Below are 23,042 nucleotides of genomic sequence, written 5' to 3' on the forward strand. Positions count from 1 at the left end.
TTGATATTTTACCTTTCCACGATCCAGCGGCACTCCCTCAGCAGTGGTCGGTTCACCTGTGGACAAGAGAGCAAAAACTTGGAATGACAAAACTGCAGATTTATAAAACAGAGCACAGCAAGACACAGCTGTAAAAGCAACTTGTGTAAAAGTGATTTGAGTGGATTGGGGCTTGCTTTACATTGTCCTTAGCAGCTGTATATCCCTACATTATAACATTCATAGTTTAAATCTCAATTGTTTTTTCCAGACTTTTTTTGCATCGTTTTAAATGTAAATTCGAATTAATCAATTTATTGCCCATCTCTAGCTGGTAGCAAAGGAGTTCTTGGCGTTATTAAGCAGAATGCTGAGATCTTGGAGCAATTTTTGATGCAAATCTTTGTTTTCATGATCAAAAGAAGAATATTGTCCACTCATGTTTTTTTATTAGCTAATTTTTGGTCAACAGGCCTTTACCACACCTGTCCTAACCAACCTACAGAAGCTTCCTGAATTTTTTATTTTGTAACTGTACCACAGACTGCGACACAGCAAAGCCATTTGCAAACTTTCAAATCTGTCTCTCTATGTTTGTTCCGTTCTTCTCGAAATTCCTGCTGCAGGCAACCACGTTCCCCAAAGGGATCATTAAAGGCCCATTTTTCACCTTTCAGATAACGCAATACTGCCAACAGGTACAAACTCTTTAGTTCCTGTAAAAGGCAGCAGGTGTCACTCTCTGGCTCTCTTTTTTCACAATTACCTCTGCCTGTACTCTACTGCCTGTTTCTTTCCATTTCTCCACACAGGTTATTTCACAAACATGAAAAGGTGAATTCCCCCGAGCAAGGCCATAGGTACAGGTTCGACACCTCTAAGTAAGGTGTCAATACTGCCAGAGTCTCAGTTCTCACTGGCTCATGTACGTCTGTTTCGCTCTTTTTAAACAAAACCACTAAAATGTCAAACTGTAGTTTTATGTTTGAGTGAAATAAAGTACATCAATACCGTAGGTGCGTCCAGCGATGGTGCACTTCTTGAACTGCATAACGTTCTGTGTCAGAGTTCCCGTCTTGTCGGAGAAGATGTACTCGATCTGACCGAGCTGCTCGTTCAGGGTGGTGGTTCGAGCCTGCATAGGGGCAAGAAGTGATTTAATGAAGAATGCTGCCAATAGAAAGATATAAAATCCTACTTTTTATTGCAAGCTGCTGCAGTTCGGATCTGCAGATCGGATTAAGTGCAAAAGGAGAAACTCTGGTGACCATGGAACATGCAAAAAAAAACACCATAGGCCCTTTCAAGATTCAGTGTTTGGTTTGTCCCTTCTGGGCTACTGTAGAAACATGATAGTTGAACATGGCAGACTCATGTAGAAGGTAACCTGCTCCCTCTGTAGACATAAACAGCTCTTTCTAAGGTAACAAAAACTTTCAGGTTATTATACACAAATGAAAACATACCTATTATTATATTCCATTTCTGCCAATAGATCCTCACACAGGATCATTACATTGACTCTCCAAGCAACCCAAACTGACTTCCAGCATCCCTCATTTTTTACTTTAGTCTCAGAATTATTTGAATTTTATTTATTAGCAGCAGTAGCATACCTTAGCCGGTGTATCTTTCTCCGCGAAATACATCTGCAGGTCCCAGTTGATGAACTTACTCTGACCCAGACGGATCACCTCCACACTGAACACAAAGCACACAAACAGGAGATGACACTACTGCGTCCAATTATTATTTTCTCAAACCCAATCTGTACCCAGGTAACACATGCTCTCTGTTTGAGTTGATTAGTTAAATGATTTAAAGCTGCAATCCATAGAGAATGTAAGTTGCTTTCTTCTGGCAACACCTATAAAGTCTCTTGGTGGTGGTGGTTTTACTCACCTGACATATAGTGAAATGGGCACCATGGTGTTGAGGACGATAATGTATCCCCAGAAGCTGAGAAAGCCTCTGTAGGAGGCGTTCTGGCCTTTGCCGTCAAACAGATACCAGGCATTGGAGCCAATCTCCTCGTACCAGAAGGTGTGACCGATGGCCAGACCTGCCGACACCAGGATCAGCAGCACGAAGATCTACAGGGAGGGTGGGAACCAAAACCCAGTTATACACTAAACGACTGATAACTTTCATTCATGTTACTTAATCACATTAAAACATCACCTCAAATAAAAGAAAACACACCAAGAACATGCAGCTGGTAGAGGAAAGGCAATGAACACCGATAGTGATGAAGTCTGCATGCAACTCAGACTTACTGTGTAAACCATGTAGTTCATCAGCTCATCAATTTTGGTCCTCTTAAACCTCGTCTTCCCGCCATTCCTCATGATTTTGGTGTCGGCTCCTACAGAAACACGTATCAAAATGGTGAATGCTAGCCATTGTATCGGTCGTTATTAGTTATCACCCATCAATAATATTCTAAATTATTTACTCTCATAATTTATGATCATGCATGTATAAGACGACCTGGATACTGGACTCAAAGATGGCACCACTGCAGTCTAATTAGAGTCGCTTGCAGTAAATAAATTATTTGGCTGTCTTTTACATGGCCAACTATTCTGATAATAATAGTTAGTTGCAGCCCTACTTTCAGGGGCATGTGACCCACTCATATGCACGGTAGTGCTATAGAATATAGAGCATTTTTGCTTAAAGAATTTTTTAAATAATTGATCAATGATAAAAATTGTTTTGAACTCATCAAGTTGTTGATGCAACTAACTGTTTCAGCTCTGAAGCAAGAAAAAACGAATCCGATTAAAATTTGCCAGCTTTAGCTAAAAGCGATTACTTTGCAATCAACTAAAGTGATGTCTTCTAATGTAACAGTGGGGCGCTCAAGGGTTCACACCTGCGAAGACGACCAGCCCGTGACACTCCTCCGTGTTCCTGATTTTGCAGCCTCGAAGCAGCATGTTGTCCAGCTCCAGGGGGTAACGCTCACTCTGCCACTGCATCATCCCTGTGAACTTGTCCAGGCGGTTGTTTGGCTCCTCGCACTCGATCAGAGCTTCAGGAGACACAAAAGGACATGAGGATTTCATTCCAGTCAAAACTATTCAAATCCATCTCTGGGCAGCATGAATTAGCTCAGTAACTTTCAGTCTGTCAGTAGTTGACAAGATATTTACAAATACAAAAGGAGGCAACCTTTTCCTCAAGTACCCTCTGACATTACTGCTGAAATTCCATTCAGCTAGAGTGGCTTCTACCTCAAGACTTCAGTCACATTTTCAGGTTTGTATTTGTTAATTGCACAGTAGAATGAATTGTGGAACGGTACATTTAAAAGTGAAGAATTTATGAATAATGAAAAATACCATTATCACAAATCCTCCAAACTAAAAAACTACATTTTTATTTCAAATGTACAAAATAAAACACTACCAGGCCTTGCCAGAAAACTTTAATTGATTAGTATCAAAGTTACAAACCATCTTTTCTTGAAGAATGTATACACACACACACACACACACACACACACACACACACACACACACACACACACACACACACACACACACACACACACACACACACACACACACACACACACACACACACACACACACACACACACACACACACACGCTCCTGCCATTATCAGTGAGTGTGTGATCATTATTATTCATTGATCACAAAAATGTAGTTATTCCTTTTTCATATTGGTGTAGATAAAAAAGGTAAATATTTCTTCAGTTACTGATTTTTATTCCCCTCAAAACTCATTTAAAAAGATTTTATACATTTTTACAATTGATATTCATTTTAAAAATTAGGTTTTGTTGTCAGGGGGGGTCAGGTGATTTAGGTTTATGCAAATAAACTTAGCTCTATATCATGCTCACCATCAAACTCAGCTAGCTGACGTTCCTCCTGCAGCCTTTCATCAGTCACTCGGAGTCCCATCTTAAACTTCAGGTTGGTCTCTCTGCAGAGGAAATAAAAACATACACAAAAGGACTGAAAACCAAGCCCAGATGAAAGCAGAATCACAGCTAAACAGATTCTAATTTGGATTAAGATGGAAACAGTTTGGGAGAAGGATTTTTGAAGTAGGATTTCTCTGCATATTGTTAAAGATAACTAAATAAGTTAATTCACAATTCATTCTCTGATATAAGTCCCATGCCACAAAGCTCTGAAAAACACAAAGTAAGGGGATAGTGATGTTTTAGAGTCACTGCCATTAACTGTCAAACAGCGCCATTACAGATTCCAGCGATAATCACACAGACGGGCCTGTTTGACTGTATATTCTGCCTTCAGTGAGAAACGCCTTTAAATCACAATGGTCACATGGCTGAGCTTTGCAGAGCTTGTTTAACTGTTGGCAAAAGCTCTTTATACATTTAAGTCTCCTCTTATCAGTGAGTAATTTGTTGACTGAACTCTTGAGAAAACGACACGGTCAAACAAAAACTTATCAGGGCAAAGAGAGCTGCTCCAGTCACTACATACAAAATGTAGTCTATTACTCAATTTGAACATAGCAATCAGTATAGGTATTACACTACAAAACTATGTGGGCATAACACTGAATTATGATAAAGATTTATTCTGTTGGCAGAAGGTTCATCTAAAAAGGTGAAGTGTCTTACCCGTCGAGCTCTGCTGTTTCTACATAACACAAGCTGTTTGGGTTTGAGCTGGATAACAGCAGGATGTCAGCCTGAGGAGAATAAAAAAATATATATATATATATAAAAAAACATACTTGTGAGTTTACTTGTTAATTACTAATAGTCAAATAAACATAATGAAAGAGACCAGGTTTTCCTTGGATGGGTGTGCATAAAAAAAAAAAAAAACCTACCTTTGAAAATTAAAACATCCTCACACCAAATAGCTCCCTTGGAAAACATTTATTATGCAATTGACGACATAATTCAAATATTTTTTTCTACAGAAGCCATTTGGTGTGTAGATTCTGTTTTCAAATGTAAATAGTAATCCATGTTGTTTTCAGGTAGCTTACTGACAACGAAACTAAACAGATCCAAGGCAGTTTAAACCTAAAATGTACTGAAAATATTATTTTTTTGTAATAAAAATAGGTATCAGTGAAGTTAAGTCAAAGTTAAATTTGTGTAATTTCTATATTTTGTGGATGCTTAAAAGACTTTTCTGATGGTTTCAAGTTGCACCATTAGATCAGCTTGAAATGGCAGGAGGTTACAGATGTGCATTTAACTGTGTACGTCAGTCAGTCAGCAAGTCACAGTCCAGTGAAAGTTACGCAGGCAAAATCATCCCACCGGAATAAAGTCGTTCTTCTTCAGACGAACCACATCTCCAACCTCGATGTCCCTCCACTTTGACTCTTGAAACCTGAGAGGATCAATCGCAGTTTTTACACATGTATATGTAAAGTTCATGTTCATGTACTGGCACGCACTGTACAGGAACAATCCTTACATACAATACAACATACGCTTTGATACACAAGGGGTTAAAGTAGATCCTGTTTCAAAATGCTGTATAAAATGTTAAAATATGTCCTTTTATTCTTTCTTTTTTTTTTTTTTTGGCCTTTTGTTGGCTTTATTTTTATAGAGACAGGAAAGGTGGGTGGAGAGAGAGGGGATGACACGCAGCAAAGGGCCGCAGGTCGGACTCGAACCCGGGCCGCTGCAGCAACCCCGTATATGGGTGGCCAGCTCTACAGACTGAGCTAAGCACCCCGTATTTCCTTTTATTCTATTTAGCAGCTTAACACATTATCCACCATCTTTAAAAAATGTCACCAGTTTTGAGAAAGGCCAGCAGCTCAAGTCCTTGGTTGACATCTTGTTTTATAAATCAAACCTAATAGAAAATGAACTCTGTTCTGACCTTCCGTCCAGCAGCACCTCACACTTCCTGTTGTTGATCTCCTTGTCCATCCTGTGACGCGCCTGGAAGAAAAACAAAATGAAAAAGGAATTAATTCATTTATGAGTCTTTGCTTGAAATAATGTTTTTAATCTTCCATCTTTGCATAAATAATTACAAAGCTTTCAAACTTTGTATTAAAAATAAATAAATAAAATAAACTAACATATATGAAATTCACTTAAAGCTTAAAAAAAAGTATTTTGATAAGAAGAGAGCAGGTTTTGGGCCTTCCAGTGTTTCCTCTATGTTGATTTTGGAGCTGCTGTTAAATTTCTGCTGCCACGGTATCAGAAATGGGGCAGACGCACAATGTAGTCACGGTTACCTTTTAAATGATCCTGCCGACATAATGCACTTTAACAACTCACATTGCAATTTAACAACAAGTAGAACTGTTGAGAGGTTATTGGGGCTGTCCAGTTTAACTCCACATACTGTTGTGTTGATGTAGCTTATTGTCAAAACGTTCGCTTTCTTCCAAGTCGACTATTAAACTAACAGCTCCACCAAAAACGTCACGGGGGGGGTTCGGACGGGCCTGCCCCCACTGCTAAAAAAAATCCTAGAGGAAACACTGCCTTCATTTGTTGTTTGGCTGCGAACAGCAAATATTACATAAAATGATATAAAAATGTACATCTTCTTTGTTGTTAGGTATGATGTTAATAATGGAAATATTTTCAGATTATTGAGTTTTCTTGTAGTATTTGCACAGTGAAGTGGCAGTCCTATGAGACGACAATACCAGCATTGGTCCCAAGTCAATTTGAGACCCATGCTTTAAAGAAGTGTGGCTTAGAATCACAAAATGTAAAACAAAAAAAAAACATAAAAAATATCTATTTATAAGAATAACATTGTGTGTTGTGTTCTGTGTCTGCGTGAGTGTCTTCCTAAAGGAGAAGCCATACCAGGTCATCCACCAGGTCTTTGATGGCAGTGACTCCCAGCACCACGACCAGAGGAATCAGTGTTGTGTACCAGGGCAGAGTGGAAATGTCTGGAATAATCTAGCAAACAAACAAACAAACATTTGATGACATTTTGATCCTTTTTTTTGTATCACTGTAAATTAGAAGAAAGGTCGTTCATTTTTTTTATATCTACCTGTAGGATGAGCAGAGCCAGGAAATAGAGGTTGGCAACTCTCCTCAACTGCTCAAACAGGTTCAGGGGGATGAAGGTAAGGACGTTGTACTTGTACGTCTTGATGGAGTTTCCCTTCAGAGGAGAAACGCACAGTGATGAGCACATAGTCGGTTAGTGTTTTGTCCTGTGCTGTTAAACATATTTACCATATTCAATTCAATTCAATTCAATTCAATTTTATTTGTATAGCGCCAATTCATAACAGAAGTTATCTCAGGACACTTTTCAAATAGAGCAGGTCTAGACCGAACTCTTTAACATTAATTACAGAGACCCAACAGTACCACCATATGCATTTCAAATGGGGGGGTCTCCACCAATATTACATAAGATGATACAGGACACAAGGGCTATTGCACAACCGGTAAAAATGGTTGCATAATGTCACCTTTGGCTCTGAAGGAGCTTTTTCAGAAAATAGACCCCAATGATGTCAGAGTGATGTCATCTGGGTAATCTCAGCTAAATTAATTCACTATTCTCACAAACAATTTCCTTCCACTGATAATCAGCATGTTTTATGATTTCAGCTGTCTACGGCCAGATATGTAACCGGAATACTTTCTGCAGGTTTCAACAGGTTCAATTTCCGACTTTTTAGGACCATTCTGAATACAATTTAAGATCTATTTTACATCCATGCCAGCGAAAAATTTACACAGTATCATATCATCACATTTACAGTACTGAAAAACTCATTTTTAAAGTACTGGAAGTCTACTGAAGATTTAAAGTGAAAATTTGTTCAATGATTCTTAGCACCCAAGGTTCCCCACAGCCATTGTATTGTTTGAAAATAACCCAACAGTTGAATGTGCATCTCCATCACAAAGTTGGCGGCACACTATTGACTAAAATATAATTAGACGCTGTAGCATTAACATTTCCCTTCACTGAACAGTGCAGACAGGGCTTTGGGTTAGCTTATTTCTTTACTGAAATGTCTAATTTTCTACAACCAAGGAGAGTAAATAGTTTCCAACTTAGCAGTCAGTGTCCTGGTTGACTGTGCAGGCAGTGGCCCAGTTTGTGGGGAGTAATGAGACAGAGCTGCATTTCATCATAGATAACCATCTGAACTCTGACCAGTTATAGCTTGGACTTATAGCTTGCAACAAATGGCTGGTCAAAAACAATCACCACCTTCTTTTACCTCCTTTTCACCAGATTCCTGTTAGATCTAGGACACTTATGTACAATGATTAATGTTCAGGTTGTTTCATGTTACATGTTCTGGGTTTAGTCACGCTAAGCCTTGCTGTGTCTAATGTGTCTATTAGTCCGATACAGGTCGGCTCAGCTGGATGATCAGTTTCAGCCTCCACAAAGGCAGATGACACAAAAACAGACCAGTGAGTCTCAGCAAATGACCAGCAAGAGCTTTAAATTACAATTAAAAGTACTTTTTATTTAGTCTTTCCATGTGTAAGACAGACTAACTTAACAAAAGAGCTAAATTATTTAACAAAAATGTACAGAGACCAAGAAAAGCCCTGATCTAATGTGGGTATCAAGTGCAACATTCAGTCATTGACATGCTTTCACCTTATCTTACGTTTCCTCCATATCTTCATTCACAACAAGAAGTGTACACTCTAACAGTACTTCCCTAGCATGATTAGCTCTTCACATATTTCAAACATGACCTTTCAGCAGCTTATACAGCCCTGATGGAGTCAGAAATGACTCAGCACAAACGACGAATGACATTAGGGGGAAGCACACGCAAAGAGAAATGATCAACTAAAACAAAGCAAGCTTCCGTGTTGGTGTTGTCCCTCACAGGCATGAACAGCCAATTAATGCTTACTGATTGCTTGTTCAAAGACATTGGAGGTTTTGCTGGTCAGCCTTTCTTGGTCTGGTATGACCATTAGCTTATGATGCGTATCCTAGCTTTACGCATGATGTTTGTAAAATGTAGATATTGCCATGTAACTCACATTAGACATATTTGTTTAATGTGTTTAACTCACACTGTTATCTGTTTGTGCTATGTTACAATGTTAGCACACCACTGTCCTTTAATTGTCACTTTTAGCCAGAGCAGGCGCTGTTTAGCAAATGGTAAATTTTACTTTTAAAGACATTTTCTAGGGTTGAGCAAGTACTCGGCTAAAATAGGTAGTCAGTAAAAATAATGTCCTTCTCATAAGTATCATCAGAGTAAAGTGTCAATGTGTTTGTAGATCTAGGAACTTTTATTTTACTTTTAATAGCTCTCCTACTCTTGTAACCAAAAACATGGTTTGATTCTGAGGCTGAAAATGGTGAATCAAATATAGAATCAACCGATATCACCCAGACATGGTTAAAGCCCAAGCCATTCTGAGTACAGATACAAATAAAAGTTGGGGGTTGGGACAGGATTGAGCCCGATTTCCCTCCCTCCAGGCAGCCATGGGTTTTACTTTACTCCTATAAAAAATTTGAAACTCTGAAGCTAGAAACTTTCAAACTATTAACTACTAACTAACTATCAAACACACAGGACACACTTTCTTTTAAATCTTAAATCGAAGCTGCATTATCATCAGGTTCATCCAGTCATCCAGTCAAAAGTAAGGATTGTTTTGTCCAACCTTTCCTTGATGTCACATCAAGTGCTTGCTGGAAATGATGGCATACAACACAAACGTATGTATGTAGTGTTTGTCTACAGGTTTGAAGTTGGAAGACTGAGAAGAGCACTGCAAGTCATCCTGATAAAAACGTCACCGCATTACCCTCAATGACAAAAACTACCAGGAAAAGTAACATTTTTCTAAAGGTTGATGGTCATAGAAATAATGTAAAACCAAGGGCAGCCGTAAAGGAAGGAAATAGATCTATTGACTGTTAAATGATTTTGAATAGCTCATTTAAAAAATGCAAAACACACCCTTGTCCTGCTCTTTGTCCGGGGTGTGTCAGCTATGCTCAGCCCTATAAGCTCAGGATTAGTGTCTACCAGGAGCAACCAGGAGGGAGGATACAGTCCATTTAGTAGCAGTTTAATGTAAACAGTTGAACTTACAGAGTATCTGCTCTTCTTGATGCACAGGCAGACTTTTTTCTGAAACTCTGGCAGGTGGTGATAAGGTCGGTCGTTGGCTTTCACCTTCCATCCCATCTCTGTAAAAGAAAACATCAAAATGGTTCAATTAACATAAATGTAATATGTACACTACAGAATATATAACATGTTTTTAATGGTGCTACGCTAACAGTTTCCAGTCTTTATGCTAAGCTAGGCTAAACACGTTCTAGACCCATCTCTGTACTGGGTGAGTAAAAGTAAAAACTGATACCCATCTTTATATCTGAGTCTGAGAAAGATGGCTGACAATATGGAGTTCACAAAACAATAATTCATACATTTAAATAAATAAATGACTTAAATTAATATAAAGTGACTCACCACTGACTCTAACTTCTGCTGGGGCATGCGGGGCTTCTGGTTCCCCTTCAGAGCTTGGTTCTAATTCGTCATCTGTGTCATCGTCACTGTACGGCATGACCTCATCATCAGGCCCCAGAGAACCCTGGGAGTCTGCGCGCCGCCGACTCATCTTAGCACCTCAGGAATGTCTGAGAAAGAATAGTTTCAGTTTAAGTTTTTCATATTTTTGCAGCATTTGCGGAACAACTGAGGGTGTGGAGGGGCTGCATCCAACAAGTTGTTTAACTTTCCAAAACCAACAGTCTGACAATCCCACCCACTTTAGACATTTTACCAGCATGGTTCTACGGATGACAATGCCGATCTGTCTGTTTTTCCACGGCTTTGGTCCAGACCAGAAAAACTTACATCAATGGCAAAATCTAATACACTCATACATACATTCATGAATCCCAGAGGAAGTAACCAAATTTGATGATCCCTGACTTTTCCTCTAACAAAGTTAGAAAGTTATATTCGGTCTTTTCCATACACAGATTTACTTACACTCCCGGTATATTAACAGCCGGTGAATTATTTTAGCATTGCAGAAAAACACAGGCTGGTCCACACGCGGCTCACCTGCTGTTGTAAAAACAAAATCACGGAAGAAAAAATCCAAGATGTGATTTGTGTTTCTTGGGGGACTTTATTAAATCAAGCCGTAAGTTAGAGTAGACACTTACAGCCTGTATGATACACAGAGAGAGAAGCAGAAAAATACGAGCAAGCTAGTGTGTGAGACAGAGGTCTAAACTGCTCCCCATAACCAAGCTGCTAAGGTTTAAGAGAGAGAGGAATATGTGGAACATGTCACCTGCCAATAAATTATACTTTCTCCTCTCTCAGTTTTTACATTTAACATACAATTTTTTTCAAGAATAGTAAAATAAATAAGGCAAGATGACAACAAAACAGAAGGTTTCAAATAGACCCAGTGATCAGTGATTGGTGTCGCCAATACTGCTTCCAGCGATTGGCGATCTGCCCCAAAAACCCTGATCACACCCTTAATTGTTATCTTCTGGCTTCTGTTTTCAACCTCAAATTTAACTGATCCTATAAGTCATGAAGTCAACGTGCATGTTAAATCAGCCTCAATGATTGATCTATTATGTTATTTCAATCACTGATACTGTACGTGAACAGGGAGAAATAAAGTGCTGCGCTTCAGGTTTACCGTCGGATTTGACAGCCAGGTTTCTGCCAAACGTCCTGATGAGTGATGATGCACGTGTGATGACGCTGCAGTGTGTCTGTGTGTGAAAGTGTCACATAGTGGATGAATATGCAGATGTGACTCAAGAATGCAACCACTCCCAGTCCTTTTATACAGAACTCAATACAGTTCAGTGTGTTCACGAGCTATATTCAGCCAGGCTGTTTTTAGCAATAAGCTGACTGACAGGACAACCAGGGGACCGGTTTCAGATTAAGGGACTGGGAGAAATTCAGTTATTCTTGTTTTTCCATTGTGGGATGGTATGACAGGAAGAGGCGGATTAACCTCCAAAAGCTGATTTTCAATATTGTTTATGCCGAAGTCATAACACAATCTGCTACAAGTGTAGATTTGACCTTTTAAAAGTTCATTACAAGGGTAAGACCAGTCCTATGACAGACAAAATAATGAAACAATCACAACCAACGTGTAGCAAATGTATCTATTAACAAGTATTGTGTGTGTATCAAAGCCTGATATCTTTTTCTTCTGTTCCACAGAGCTCCATAAAACACAGCAGTCTGCAACACACTGTTAGTGTACTGTACTAGCTGACCTACCTACACACTGCAGTTTATGAATCCCACATACACCATCAATACTCACTAGTTATATGGCCTACAGTTGAACCCTGTGTAGAACATGAACCAATGCCTACAGAAAAGGAATGCCGTAGACCTCTTATTATATAGTCTGACAAAATGCTGACATTTAGCTTGCTCTGCCTAACATTAGATCAGTGGAAATCAACTCTTCTTTGCCAGTGCCCAGTGGCAGCACAGCGCACATGACTCGTCTGACTCTGATTGGCTAGTATTTGTTGCCTTCATTGGTTAGGTTTAGGCATGAGGAGTGAGACTGGTTAGGGTAGTAATATCAGGGTAAGACAATCCGAGTCACAGTAGGATGGGCCATGACCTTGCCATCCTGGGGTGCTATGTGATGCTGATGTTCTAATGCTAATAAATGACGTGGTATTTGATCAGTGCGTGGACTTGTCTATTGGCCGATAACCAATCTGGCTGTATCGTAGGCATTTCCAACACCAGCATCTGTAGTGGAACAACCCTAAAAATGATTGTCTGTTTTACAGATAAAAATGACCATCTCTGACCCCGTCGCCGTCCTGACAGACAATACAACAAATCCACTGTCTCATTGGAAATCCCTTCAACATCTTACAGGTCCTGGTCAGCAGGTGCCAAGTTTGGGTTAGCACTTGCCCATCAGTTTAATGTTTAATGATGTGGAGGAGTCCATTAGCACAGCTGATAAGGTTCATTAGTTCGGTTTCCAAGTACAAACAAACCTAAAAAGCTCATCGAGGCCAGAAAGGGACTACGGCGAAATCCAACCTGTGAAATTAAGTAGTTAAATGGAAAGAAGGGATACTTTATAGTCCAGAGAGATTTATATTAACAAAATATTCTCAGTCCATTTTCAGTTTTATGACTGCAACCATTTCTTGACTGGTAGAACTTCATACTTTCTAAAAAAAAAAAAAAAAAGCAACATGAACATAAGTTCATTACCTGAATACAGGAGCATGAGAAGCCACCTGGGACTTCACCTGACGGTTCTATTTTAAAAGTTTACACTCAAAATCAATGAATGCAGACTAAACAAGAGGAAATCTTTCCTGTATAAAACTATGTAGTTCAACAGCCGCACAAACTACATGCCCCTAAATTATGTTGAACAAACACCTCTCCAAAAACAATTTCAACAAAAATATTACGGTGGTGGGATTAATTGCACAACTGTTCTTTTACACTGCATTAGTTTTAGTGTATGTAACACACAGACTGGAATCCTGCACTACTGACAATTATAATGTTCTATAGTGTACACTTTCCTGTGCACCTATTGTAAATGTGAGCTACACAAAGATAAATTCCTATTCACCTGTTTGACATAAAAATACCGTTTTGAAGCTATTGTAGACCCTAGATATAGCCTCTTCTTAAATCATTAAGGAAATATTGAGCAGTACTGAGTGAAAATAGCACTGTGCAAAAAAAACCCCACAACTATCTGTGTTGGTGTGGGTGTGTTGCTATACCAGTGAGATATAATATGATTCAACACATCCAGTTTGAGTAATAGATCCAGGAGTTTGCAGGTTTATCAACACCAAACACCACCAGAGGTTAACTACAAGACAGGATTTTACATTTCATCATTTTTCCATCACCTTCTTGACCTGTAAATGATTCCCATTGTAGCATTGTACCATGCTAACATTGTGTACAGCCTCAGAGAGCTGCAAGCATGGCTATAGAATCCTGTACCGCGGTATTTGATGTATAGACGAGTAACAGAAAACAATAGAAGAAGTTGTGCTGATAATTCCATTTTCTTTATGTGAACAGAGAATCTAGGGCTTTGCTGTGGCCTGCAGAAGCTGGCTGGAGGCCAAAAAACAATGCCCCGCACGTCAAAGCATTTCATAGATTTTGAGTTCTCTCTACTTTGTACACTGTTATTTTTTTTATAATTTCCTTTCACGTTTTACATTTTTCCCTGTGCTGTTCCTGAACACTCCTGCTGGCAACCTTTCAGATACTAGTGCCATACACAAACAAACAATATTTTCAATTTATATATTTATTCTCTACCATTTCACAAATTAACCTAAATATCAGCTTTCATTTTTTTTCAACAGAAAGCAGCTGTAGAAAAACTAGGGGATATCTGACATTATAATGCTATGAATTGTGAGTAATTCCCTCAGCCAAAGTCTGCAGAAATGCAGGCTTAAAGGAAAGTGAGCTTAAAGGGCTCAAAATGTCTGCGCGAGAGGCCTCAAGCACTTGACGATTTGACAGTGGGACAGCCCTAAGCCCTTGCGGACTTGCCAGTGAGCCGACTAAGTCTTTGAGAGCGTCTAAGAGCGTGGAGACTGGGAATGGGTCAGTGTCTCCAATGAAACCTAACCTAAATATTCCTCAAAACAGTTCAGAATCCTCATTGCAACTGCGGTTTCACTCAATGAGCTCTGACCGGTCACACAAGTCTGCACATGAAAACTGAGTGAGGAGGGGGTTGGAAGACAAAAGAGAAGGGAACCCTGACGTGGTGAGTAAATGAAATGCCTATGCTCTCAGGTCATTTTTTATAAATACTAAAACATTCTATAACTATTTAAAAATAGAAATTCTTGTTGACAATAGCAGAGACAGAATACTAATTCTAAAATTGGAAATTCTAAAAATATATAAAATAAAAGTCTCCACAGGACAGATTTCCAACTTAATTGACCAAAAATAAGACAAAAGCTAATATTTTTTTTCCCCAAAGAAGGAGTTTGTCCAAACTTCAAGATGGGTAATATCTGTTTTACAGCAGTCAATTTGATATGAAATATGTGTTATCAATGACACCAATAAAGGTTCTGTTCCATTCAGGTCAAACAGAGTCAGGGTGCGACTGTTGTGCATGTTGGCTCCCTGGAAAGGCTCTGCTACACTAAATGGAACAGAAGCTTAATTAGTATCACTGACAGGAGTCTAGAGGCAGTTCTCCCATATCAATGTTTCTCACAGTTTGAATCAAGATGGACTGAAGGAAACGATATCAGACGTCTTTATCTGAAGATAAATGTTACTTCAAAGTGTGTACTGTCGTCAACATCCAGTCCAACAGGGTGCCACACCAAAGGAATACTAAGCCCTGCGTCATGCCTGCATTCATCCACAAACACACCAAAGGCATGCATGCTATTAAAAATAAAATGTTTCCTTGATTGTGACACAAGAGTGTAAAAAACAGACAACTGAATGAGACACTCCGTCCTAAACTATGTAGTATATAAAACTATGTATGAATGAGACATGACGTAGTTGGAAACAGTTGGCGATGACACCAATGCGGTGTGCTCCTCTCAGGCACTGTGTGTTCATGTGTGTTGGGGTAGTGGCTTTGGAGGGAGGCCTGACAGGAGGGGGTTGGATTTTTCTAAATGTAGCTGTCTTTCTACTTTCTCCAACATCACCTTCCCTTTAAAGGCTTTCTACTTGCAATCCAGTGGGGAAGGTTTAATTGTGAAGTTGTGGCATGAAGTGCCAAGTCATAGTTAGCAACCAACTTCCAACTCCTTGTTGTTGGATTAAAATGGATCTAGATTTTGGACAGTTTTATGTGCTTTTATTGCTGCCAGATATCTAATGTTTGTTTTTCAGGGTTATATTCAGACACAACCTAGGGCTCTCTTTCCCCGTTCATTTGCCTTGGATCTGTTAATGTCCAGATTTTTGCCCTGTGTTATTTGCATGCAATAAGGGAGACGAGCAACCACATTAGCAGAAACTAAAGGGGATCTATAGAATGTAGGGTATAGGACCTCCCCCCAGACCCCAGGCCCCAGTCCCCAGTCCACCCTGCTGAGAGGACATGAAGCAATTGCAGCAGGGTGGGGAAAAGGGAATTCAGGCATTCAAATTGGGAGTGATACCCCAAGTTTCATGCGCGCAGGCCGAGATTCTTTATAGCAGTTATTGATGTTTTGTACCAGGAGAGCTTGATGCCGACCCAAGCCGTTAAGAGTGCTCCAGCTGTGAGTCGTGTAACATTGTCTGTGAGAAAATAAAAAGGGACATCTACATTTGGAACCAGGGGAGGACAAAACCACTCCCCCCACTTCACAACTCTGTGGTTGGTAAACAGGTTTGACCTTTTTCAGCTTCAGGGGGCTATGAAAGAATATGTTAATGTCAATAGTTAAGACAGAACATTACCGATATGACGATCAGTTTCCTTATTTACTTTGTAGCAGTCATGTGATATGACATAAAACATTGAATTATGAATTTACTAGGGTGGGGGGGTATTTATTTTATATTCTGCCTTATTTATTTACCCGTCTATTACTTCCTTGACATGCCTTGACATTTGATGTACATCTGCCAACCTTGCCAACCAGAACACTCCTGTTAAGCCTATTAAAAGTAAAAAAACCAACCAAAAAAAAAACAACAGGAAGCAGCTACCGTTTAGGGCAGCATTAGAGTAAATTAACAGCAACACTGCCTCAGACATCTACCAGGCCTGAAAACAGCCTCATTATAAAAGGCAAATTCATCCTTTTCCTCCTGAGAGCTCAACACTCGCTGCTCCGTCCACTTCAAAAAACAACCAATCGGATGGCCAGGGCTGCAAGGATCGCCCATTTCGGCAAACCGGTTTTGGTGCCTGGCCCAGGGCGTCGCTATAGCAACAAAGAGCGGAGGAGGGAGGAGGGGGAGGGATTCACAGACTGGGACAGAGGAGAACATACCTGTGCGACAATGGTGAAACCTGAGAGGAGGGAGGAGGTGAGGCGCTTCACACAAACAAAACAAAACGTAAGGAGAGACTTTTCAGCTTGAGACCAAAACACTGCAGACAGTGTGGCTCTGTAGGTACTGCTGTTTAGTTTCTATTGTCCTCTCAATGTTTTTCGCTCTGAATCCTATAAATAAAAGTCTATCATCTACAAATTCTTCAAATATTTTTATTTATGTTTGTGATCACATTTCTGTAGGTCATCTTTCTTGTGATCTATGAAGGCAGCCTAACTTTAAAACTAATCCAGGCTGAAAAAAAGTATATAGAATTTTTTCTCTGGTTATATGTTTCTGTTTAACTCAAAATTCAATGAATGTGTGTGTATTGAGTATAGTCTGTACGATAAAAGTATTACATTATATTATTATTATTATTATTCAAAAGACCAGTGTATGAGTGAAAGGAATCTAGCGGTCTAATTGCAGATTGCAACTCCCTTGCCTCACCCTCCCCTTCCAAGTGTGAATGAAAGAAACTGCTATGAAATGTGCAAGGCCCTATCTAGAGCCAGCGTTTGGTTTGTCTGTTCTGGGCTACTGTAGAAACATGGTGGTCAACATGGCGGACCGGCTCCCTCTGTAGATAAAAAGTCTCATTCTAAGATAAAATATTATATTCAATTTCTGCCAAAAGTTCCTCAAAACACACTCGACCTTTAAACCAGTCAGACAAATATGATCTGAACCAAATTTGGTTAAAGATCAGAAGACATTTGCCAGAGAAAAAGGTGATAAAAGTAATGATGAATCAGAAATGTTGAATGTTTCAAAAGAGAAGAGTAGAGGCTACTTTTGTTGAGTTAATCCTGGGGAAACATAGTCTCTAATGACTGAAAAACAGAACCTGCTTTATAAATGGCCACATGGTGGCCATACTGAAACGCCAATTTGAATCACTTTTTTCTTGGTCGCTAGCTGAATTTTTCACAAATTTTCACTGAAATTAAACATTTAAAAAAAAAAAAAAAAAAGGAGGTGTCCTGCAAACAAACTGAGAAACAGAACCACAAACAAAACTTCCCCGGCAGACATAAACGTATTGGCCTTCCTGAAGCGATCGTGTAAGCTAGCAAGAGCTGAAAGTGAGAGATATGGAACTTCTTTATTTTTCAGGATGCTGTGCCAGAGAGGTCTGGCCAACAGCGGAGAGGAATGTAAAGTATTTGTGGCCATTACTGAGTGTCCCGTTCCAGGTGAGAACAGATCAGTCAGATTAATGCAGAGTTGGGTTTCTGCAGTGTCTGAGAGGAATCTATTTGAGCTGATGTCTGTATCAAACAGGTGGAAAACAAGAAGGAACAATCGCTGCCTGTTCTCTGCTGGATTGCCACTTCATACAGTGACTCTGCATGTAGAGCAGCACAAACCACAAACTATCCACCACTCGCCTCTTTTATCTACGCCACCTTCTAGAGCTGCAACCATTAGTCAATTAATTGGCAATCAATTTAAAAGTGGACAACTATTGATTATTGTTTTCGTCTTTTTTTTTAAATATCAGATTCTCTTCCTGCTTTCTTTAGTCCTCTATGACAGTAAAGTGAATATTCTGGGGTTATGGACAAAAAACAAGACATGACCTTGGGATCAGGTCAACAGTGATTAACAGCTAATTGATTTATTGTAAAGATGACTGACAGATTCTCTTATTATCTTATTAGATATCTTATCATATTATGAATTTGAAAAGTAATGAATTTTACTACTTCCTCTCAGAAAAGTGCACAGAATGCAAAAGTAATGATCTTCAACATTTAAGGAAGTGTAAAGAAGTGTAAAAGCATCAGTGTAAAGGCCACAAATAGTACTGTAATTGCACTGCCACTGCAGTGTGTACATAAAGAAGCTACTTAGACCATCACGTATTTTTTGGCATAGTATTTAAAGGCACGGTGGTTTTCAGGCTGTTTGGCTGAAAAGCGCTATCCTTTACAATATTATCATATATTCATACTGAACGGTGACACACTTCTCATATGTACATGTGTCAGTTCACAGTCATCCAGTTTGAATGGGGTTATATTTGTTTTATAGGATTTTATTCCAGGAAAACTTGTCAAAGAGTTGAGTTATACTGCAGCTCATAAAATCTGTAAGACAAACTATTCCTACTACATATTCCTAATATATATACTAGGGCAGTGTATTGGGAAGAATCTGGTGATACGATACATATCAATATATTGTGATATACTGTGGTACTGTAAGCAAGCCAAAAAAATAAAATCATAGTGTAGTCATAGTATTGAGAACCCACCCCCATAAGCAGAAAATCTGAGTTTATTATGCTGGCAGAGTAGTTGGATCTGCATTTGTATTCATCACAGTCGCTCTAACATCCAACATCGCAGCCCTGAGTTTACTTTTACAACACTGCTGTCTAACCACAAAAACTGATAGATACAATATCACAAAATAAAATATTGTGATGCTATATTTTCTTACACCCCTAATTAATACTGCTATTACACCACCTGCGTCATTTAAAAATTCATTAGAGCCTATGCCACTAATGAAGACTCATTTTTTAAGCTTTAAAATCATATTTATTTTAGTATGTTCAATTTGCAGTGTGTGTGTGTGTTGCCTGTTAGTGGAGCTTAATAAGGGTTAATGAGTAAAGTCTTAATAGAGATTCTTCAGTATTTTACTCACAGCTGGAGTCCAGACGATGAATCCATAAACAGTCCACACTAGCTGCTACGGCAACATGTAACCCCACACTGCCACAGCCCCTGAGCAAGGCACCGATACTGCCAGAGTTAGAGGTTCAATGCCTCTGTGTAGATTTTCCTTTGCCTTTCTTTATGACTTTTCTTACCTGAGTCACCATGATAAATGACGCCTTCATGTAGAGAGTGAAATCATGCAGTCCTCCTCCAACAACAAACACACACACGCACACACTAACATCAACCCCGACGTAGTCAAATTGCATTTGACTCCTAATTTGCCCATGTTGTACTAAAGTACATATAAAAGTGAGGACTGGAAAACTCTCTTGGATCTTGTCCTCTACTCCAAGAAATGTCCATGTGAATGCAGCATTAGCCTGTCTCCATGTTTGTTACACAAGTTTAGTTATTAAGCTTAGAAGTCCATTTCACGATATACAGTTAGCTAAAATCTTACCTCAGTTGCTAGCTAGGCCTTATCGTCAAATAACCCAGTTTCCTGATAAACCAATCTGGCATTTAGCTAAGCTTAGCCATGAAAGCATTTCATGTTATTCTGCTGTAGAACCATGGCTAATTTAAGAACTGATCATTAATAGAAACTGAGCTTCTTTAACAGAAGAGCGAGCAATCTGACTATTCTTGTTCGAGATTGTGATCTAAGGTATCCACAATCTATTTTTCGGGCAAATCAAAGAGACTTAATGTCCTCTTACTTCCGTTTCCAAACTTCACATAACATCTGGCTATTGTCTACAAGGCATTTCAAAATTAAGTAAAAAAAGATTGCAATTTGGATCATCAGCAACACTTTCAGGACAATAAGTCAACATGTGAAGCAACACATACTGATATGCAACCAGAAAGCTTCAGCCCCAAACAGATCCAGAATCTGAACCTGATAGAAAGTGCGTGTGGAAGATGATAAGCAGCTGCCACGATGTCTTTGTCTCAACTTAACCTCAAATCCATTTGCCTCCCAAGTCACAATTCAAATTCTCCGTCCCTGGTCTCAAGGTCAACTATTTCCATAAGGAGACAAACATTTCCATAATCAAAGGACTCCGACTTGCTTCGCCTGCAGAAGAGCAGCTCCATTGCCTGTTTATGGAAAAACGTCTGGGCTGGTTGGACAATGCGTCCAGGAGCTGTTATTGTTTTCAGACACAACATCAGCTGAAACAGGGTATGTAGGTGTGGTTCACAAGCTACCTAAAGTCTTACAGGCTTCTGTTTTCTGACACATTAACTTGTAACTACATACACTACATCCAGCACTTTTACTAGCATTGATCTCCCTTAGACGATGAGGTGGCAGTAAAAAAAAGTTTGCTTTTGAACAAGAAGACAGCTGCTGTTGTCAGCTGAAAAAGACGAATGGTGACACGTTCTCACAGTAGCAAAAAGTACAGGAGACAAAGCAATGCATCCCAGGTGTATAGTATATATCTACCAGTTGTTACCAGTTTAAACAACTTAGACTTTTTTCTTTTCTTATCCAGTAAATTACATAAAAAAAAAAAAAAACAGCATAAAAAGACCCACCACTTTGGGAACCCTTGGGCTGATTGTATGAGGGTGAAGTATAGAACATGAGGGTATATTTTTACATATGATTGTGCAGTTTGTTGCCAAATTTAAGTATTCCGGTGAGTCAAATTTCACGAGGTTAAGGTTTATATTCTGAAGGATTTGGGTCAGAAGTTGTTGCTGCTGGCAGAACAAAGGTTATGCGAGACAATGCACAGACAGGTCTCTTCTTTTTCCACACACCCACCCACAGATGTTCAGAGGAAACTGAGGCAAACATTTCCTAAAATCTAACTAACAAGATACATAATACAGGTGTTTTGGTGAGGTTTTGTCTCTTTTTTTATTTTTTTTTTTCCTTTTTTTTACACAATATTTTTCATCGTGGTACATAGGCTTTGATTAGGCAATCAGACAGGAGTAAGAAATACATGCTAGGTGTGTGGGGGTGGGGGCCAGAGCTAACCCGCACTAAAACCTCCCTTCATGAGGTTCTAGTTTTTTTGTTGAACCTGTTTTAGAGAGGTGTTGATTCAACTGTATGATCATTTTAGAGGACATAGTAGTTTGTGCAGCTGTTGGACTGTATTGGCTGAGACGTGTTTCTGCTAAATGGGATGGCCAAAATATAAGAAACTAAAATAGTTTGTGTGGTGGTTTCATCATATCTTTTGTATTTATTTCCAACAGTACGTTTATAATACTCTAAAAAAAAAAAAAAAGAAAACCTAGCCATGATAATTAAAAAAAAAAAATCATATTAAGTGAAAATGGTGAGATAAAAAGTCAAAATTTCGACTTAAATGATCAAAATGATCTTCATTTCTACATTTTCTCTCTTAGTTTTCACTCATGATTGTTTCATTGTCAAGGCTAAGTTTTCAGTGTATTTTATCTTTATTTTACTGGCGGAAATGGGCTTCCATACTGTAACACTATGCCCTTTTCAGCAGACCTGACAGAAAGTCGGAGTTTTTTTTAGAAGGGAGTGATAGGCGTGCTTTGGAAAATTCTTCAGAACTTTTTGACTAGACTGGTCGAACTGAATAAAACAGAGCCAGAGCCAGAGCCCGTACACTAGGATGGTAAAATGACCTACTGCAACAACAAAACAAGCTAATGAAGTGGCTAATATAAAGCTAATATTTAGCCCCCGAAGTGAAACTCCAAACACCGAGGTGTCTTCACGGAGGAAAGGTGAGCTGAGCAGCAGCCGCCCAGGTGAAACACTCATCTGTTCTCGGCGTATTTTAAACCCTTTAAAGCCTAAAAAACTCAGAACAAAACACACAAACACACTCAGGTACACTTGTAAATTGAACTGGACTTACTCCGTATCCTCTGCAGACTGAAACTAAAGGTGAATCCTGTTCTCAATCGGTGTCCGGGGCGTTTAGTCACCGCACCATGTTTTCCTCTGCTTCCTGCTTATAGAGATCGAGCTCCGGCTCCGGTGGCTCCCCGCCCTTCTTCCCCCGCTGCCTCTCACCTGCTCTGCCCCGCGAAAAACCTGCCGGACCGGTCCGACACGTCAAACGCTTTAAAACAACAACAACAAATAGCTGGTTAAAAACAACGCGTGCATGGCACCCAGGGAGGGCTGCAGCTGCGGAGGTGGGCGCGCGCGTTGGTGCTCTGGTCACGTGACGCGCAGGTAAGGGTGCGTAATTGAATCCTTGATTAAACCAGGTGGTCATTTAAAGGGTGAACTGCCTGCCTGCTGTTGCTGTCCAGAACGGCCATGTTTATGGTTTTTATTTGAATAGTTGTACCTTTTTTTTTTTTTTTGTCATTTGAGACGAGCCTGGACGTGAATAAACAGTAGAATGCAAATATGT

At 39.4% G+C, this 23,042-nt stretch overlaps 1 protein-coding gene across 1 annotated transcript in view; it reads right to left on the reverse strand.

Moving 5' to 3' along the window:
• The window catches only part of atp8b1 (ATPase phospholipid transporting 8B1), a 36,249-nt gene extending 13,550 nt beyond the window's left edge, over positions 1–22,699 (reverse strand). Inside the window, exons 1-15 of the mRNA XM_051411961.1 lie at positions 22,536–22,699; positions 10,433–10,602; positions 10,049–10,146; positions 6,991–7,104; positions 6,795–6,893; positions 5,842–5,903; positions 5,265–5,337; positions 4,608–4,678; positions 3,855–3,937; positions 2,858–3,016; positions 2,256–2,344; positions 1,882–2,072; positions 1,596–1,680; positions 991–1,114; positions 13–56 (exon numbers count right to left, since the gene is read on the reverse strand). Of these exons, the coding sequence (XP_051267921.1) occupies positions 13–56; positions 991–1,114; positions 1,596–1,680; positions 1,882–2,072; positions 2,256–2,344; positions 2,858–3,016; positions 3,855–3,937; positions 4,608–4,678; positions 5,265–5,337; positions 5,842–5,903; positions 6,795–6,893; positions 6,991–7,104; positions 10,049–10,146; positions 10,433–10,583 (1,443 nt within the window). The 5' untranslated portion in view covers positions 10,584–10,602; positions 22,536–22,699. The remainder of the gene's footprint in view (positions 1–12; positions 57–990; positions 1,115–1,595; positions 1,681–1,881; positions 2,073–2,255; positions 2,345–2,857; positions 3,017–3,854; positions 3,938–4,607; positions 4,679–5,264; positions 5,338–5,841; positions 5,904–6,794; positions 6,894–6,990; positions 7,105–10,048; positions 10,147–10,432; positions 10,603–22,535) is intronic.
• Positions 22,700–23,042: the final 343 nt, after the last annotated feature.

This window comes from Dicentrarchus labrax, unplaced genomic scaffold, assembly GCF_905237075.1.
Source record: "Dicentrarchus labrax unplaced genomic scaffold, dlabrax2021, whole genome shotgun sequence".
NCBI classification, from domain to species: domain Eukaryota; kingdom Metazoa; phylum Chordata; class Actinopteri; family Moronidae; genus Dicentrarchus; species Dicentrarchus labrax.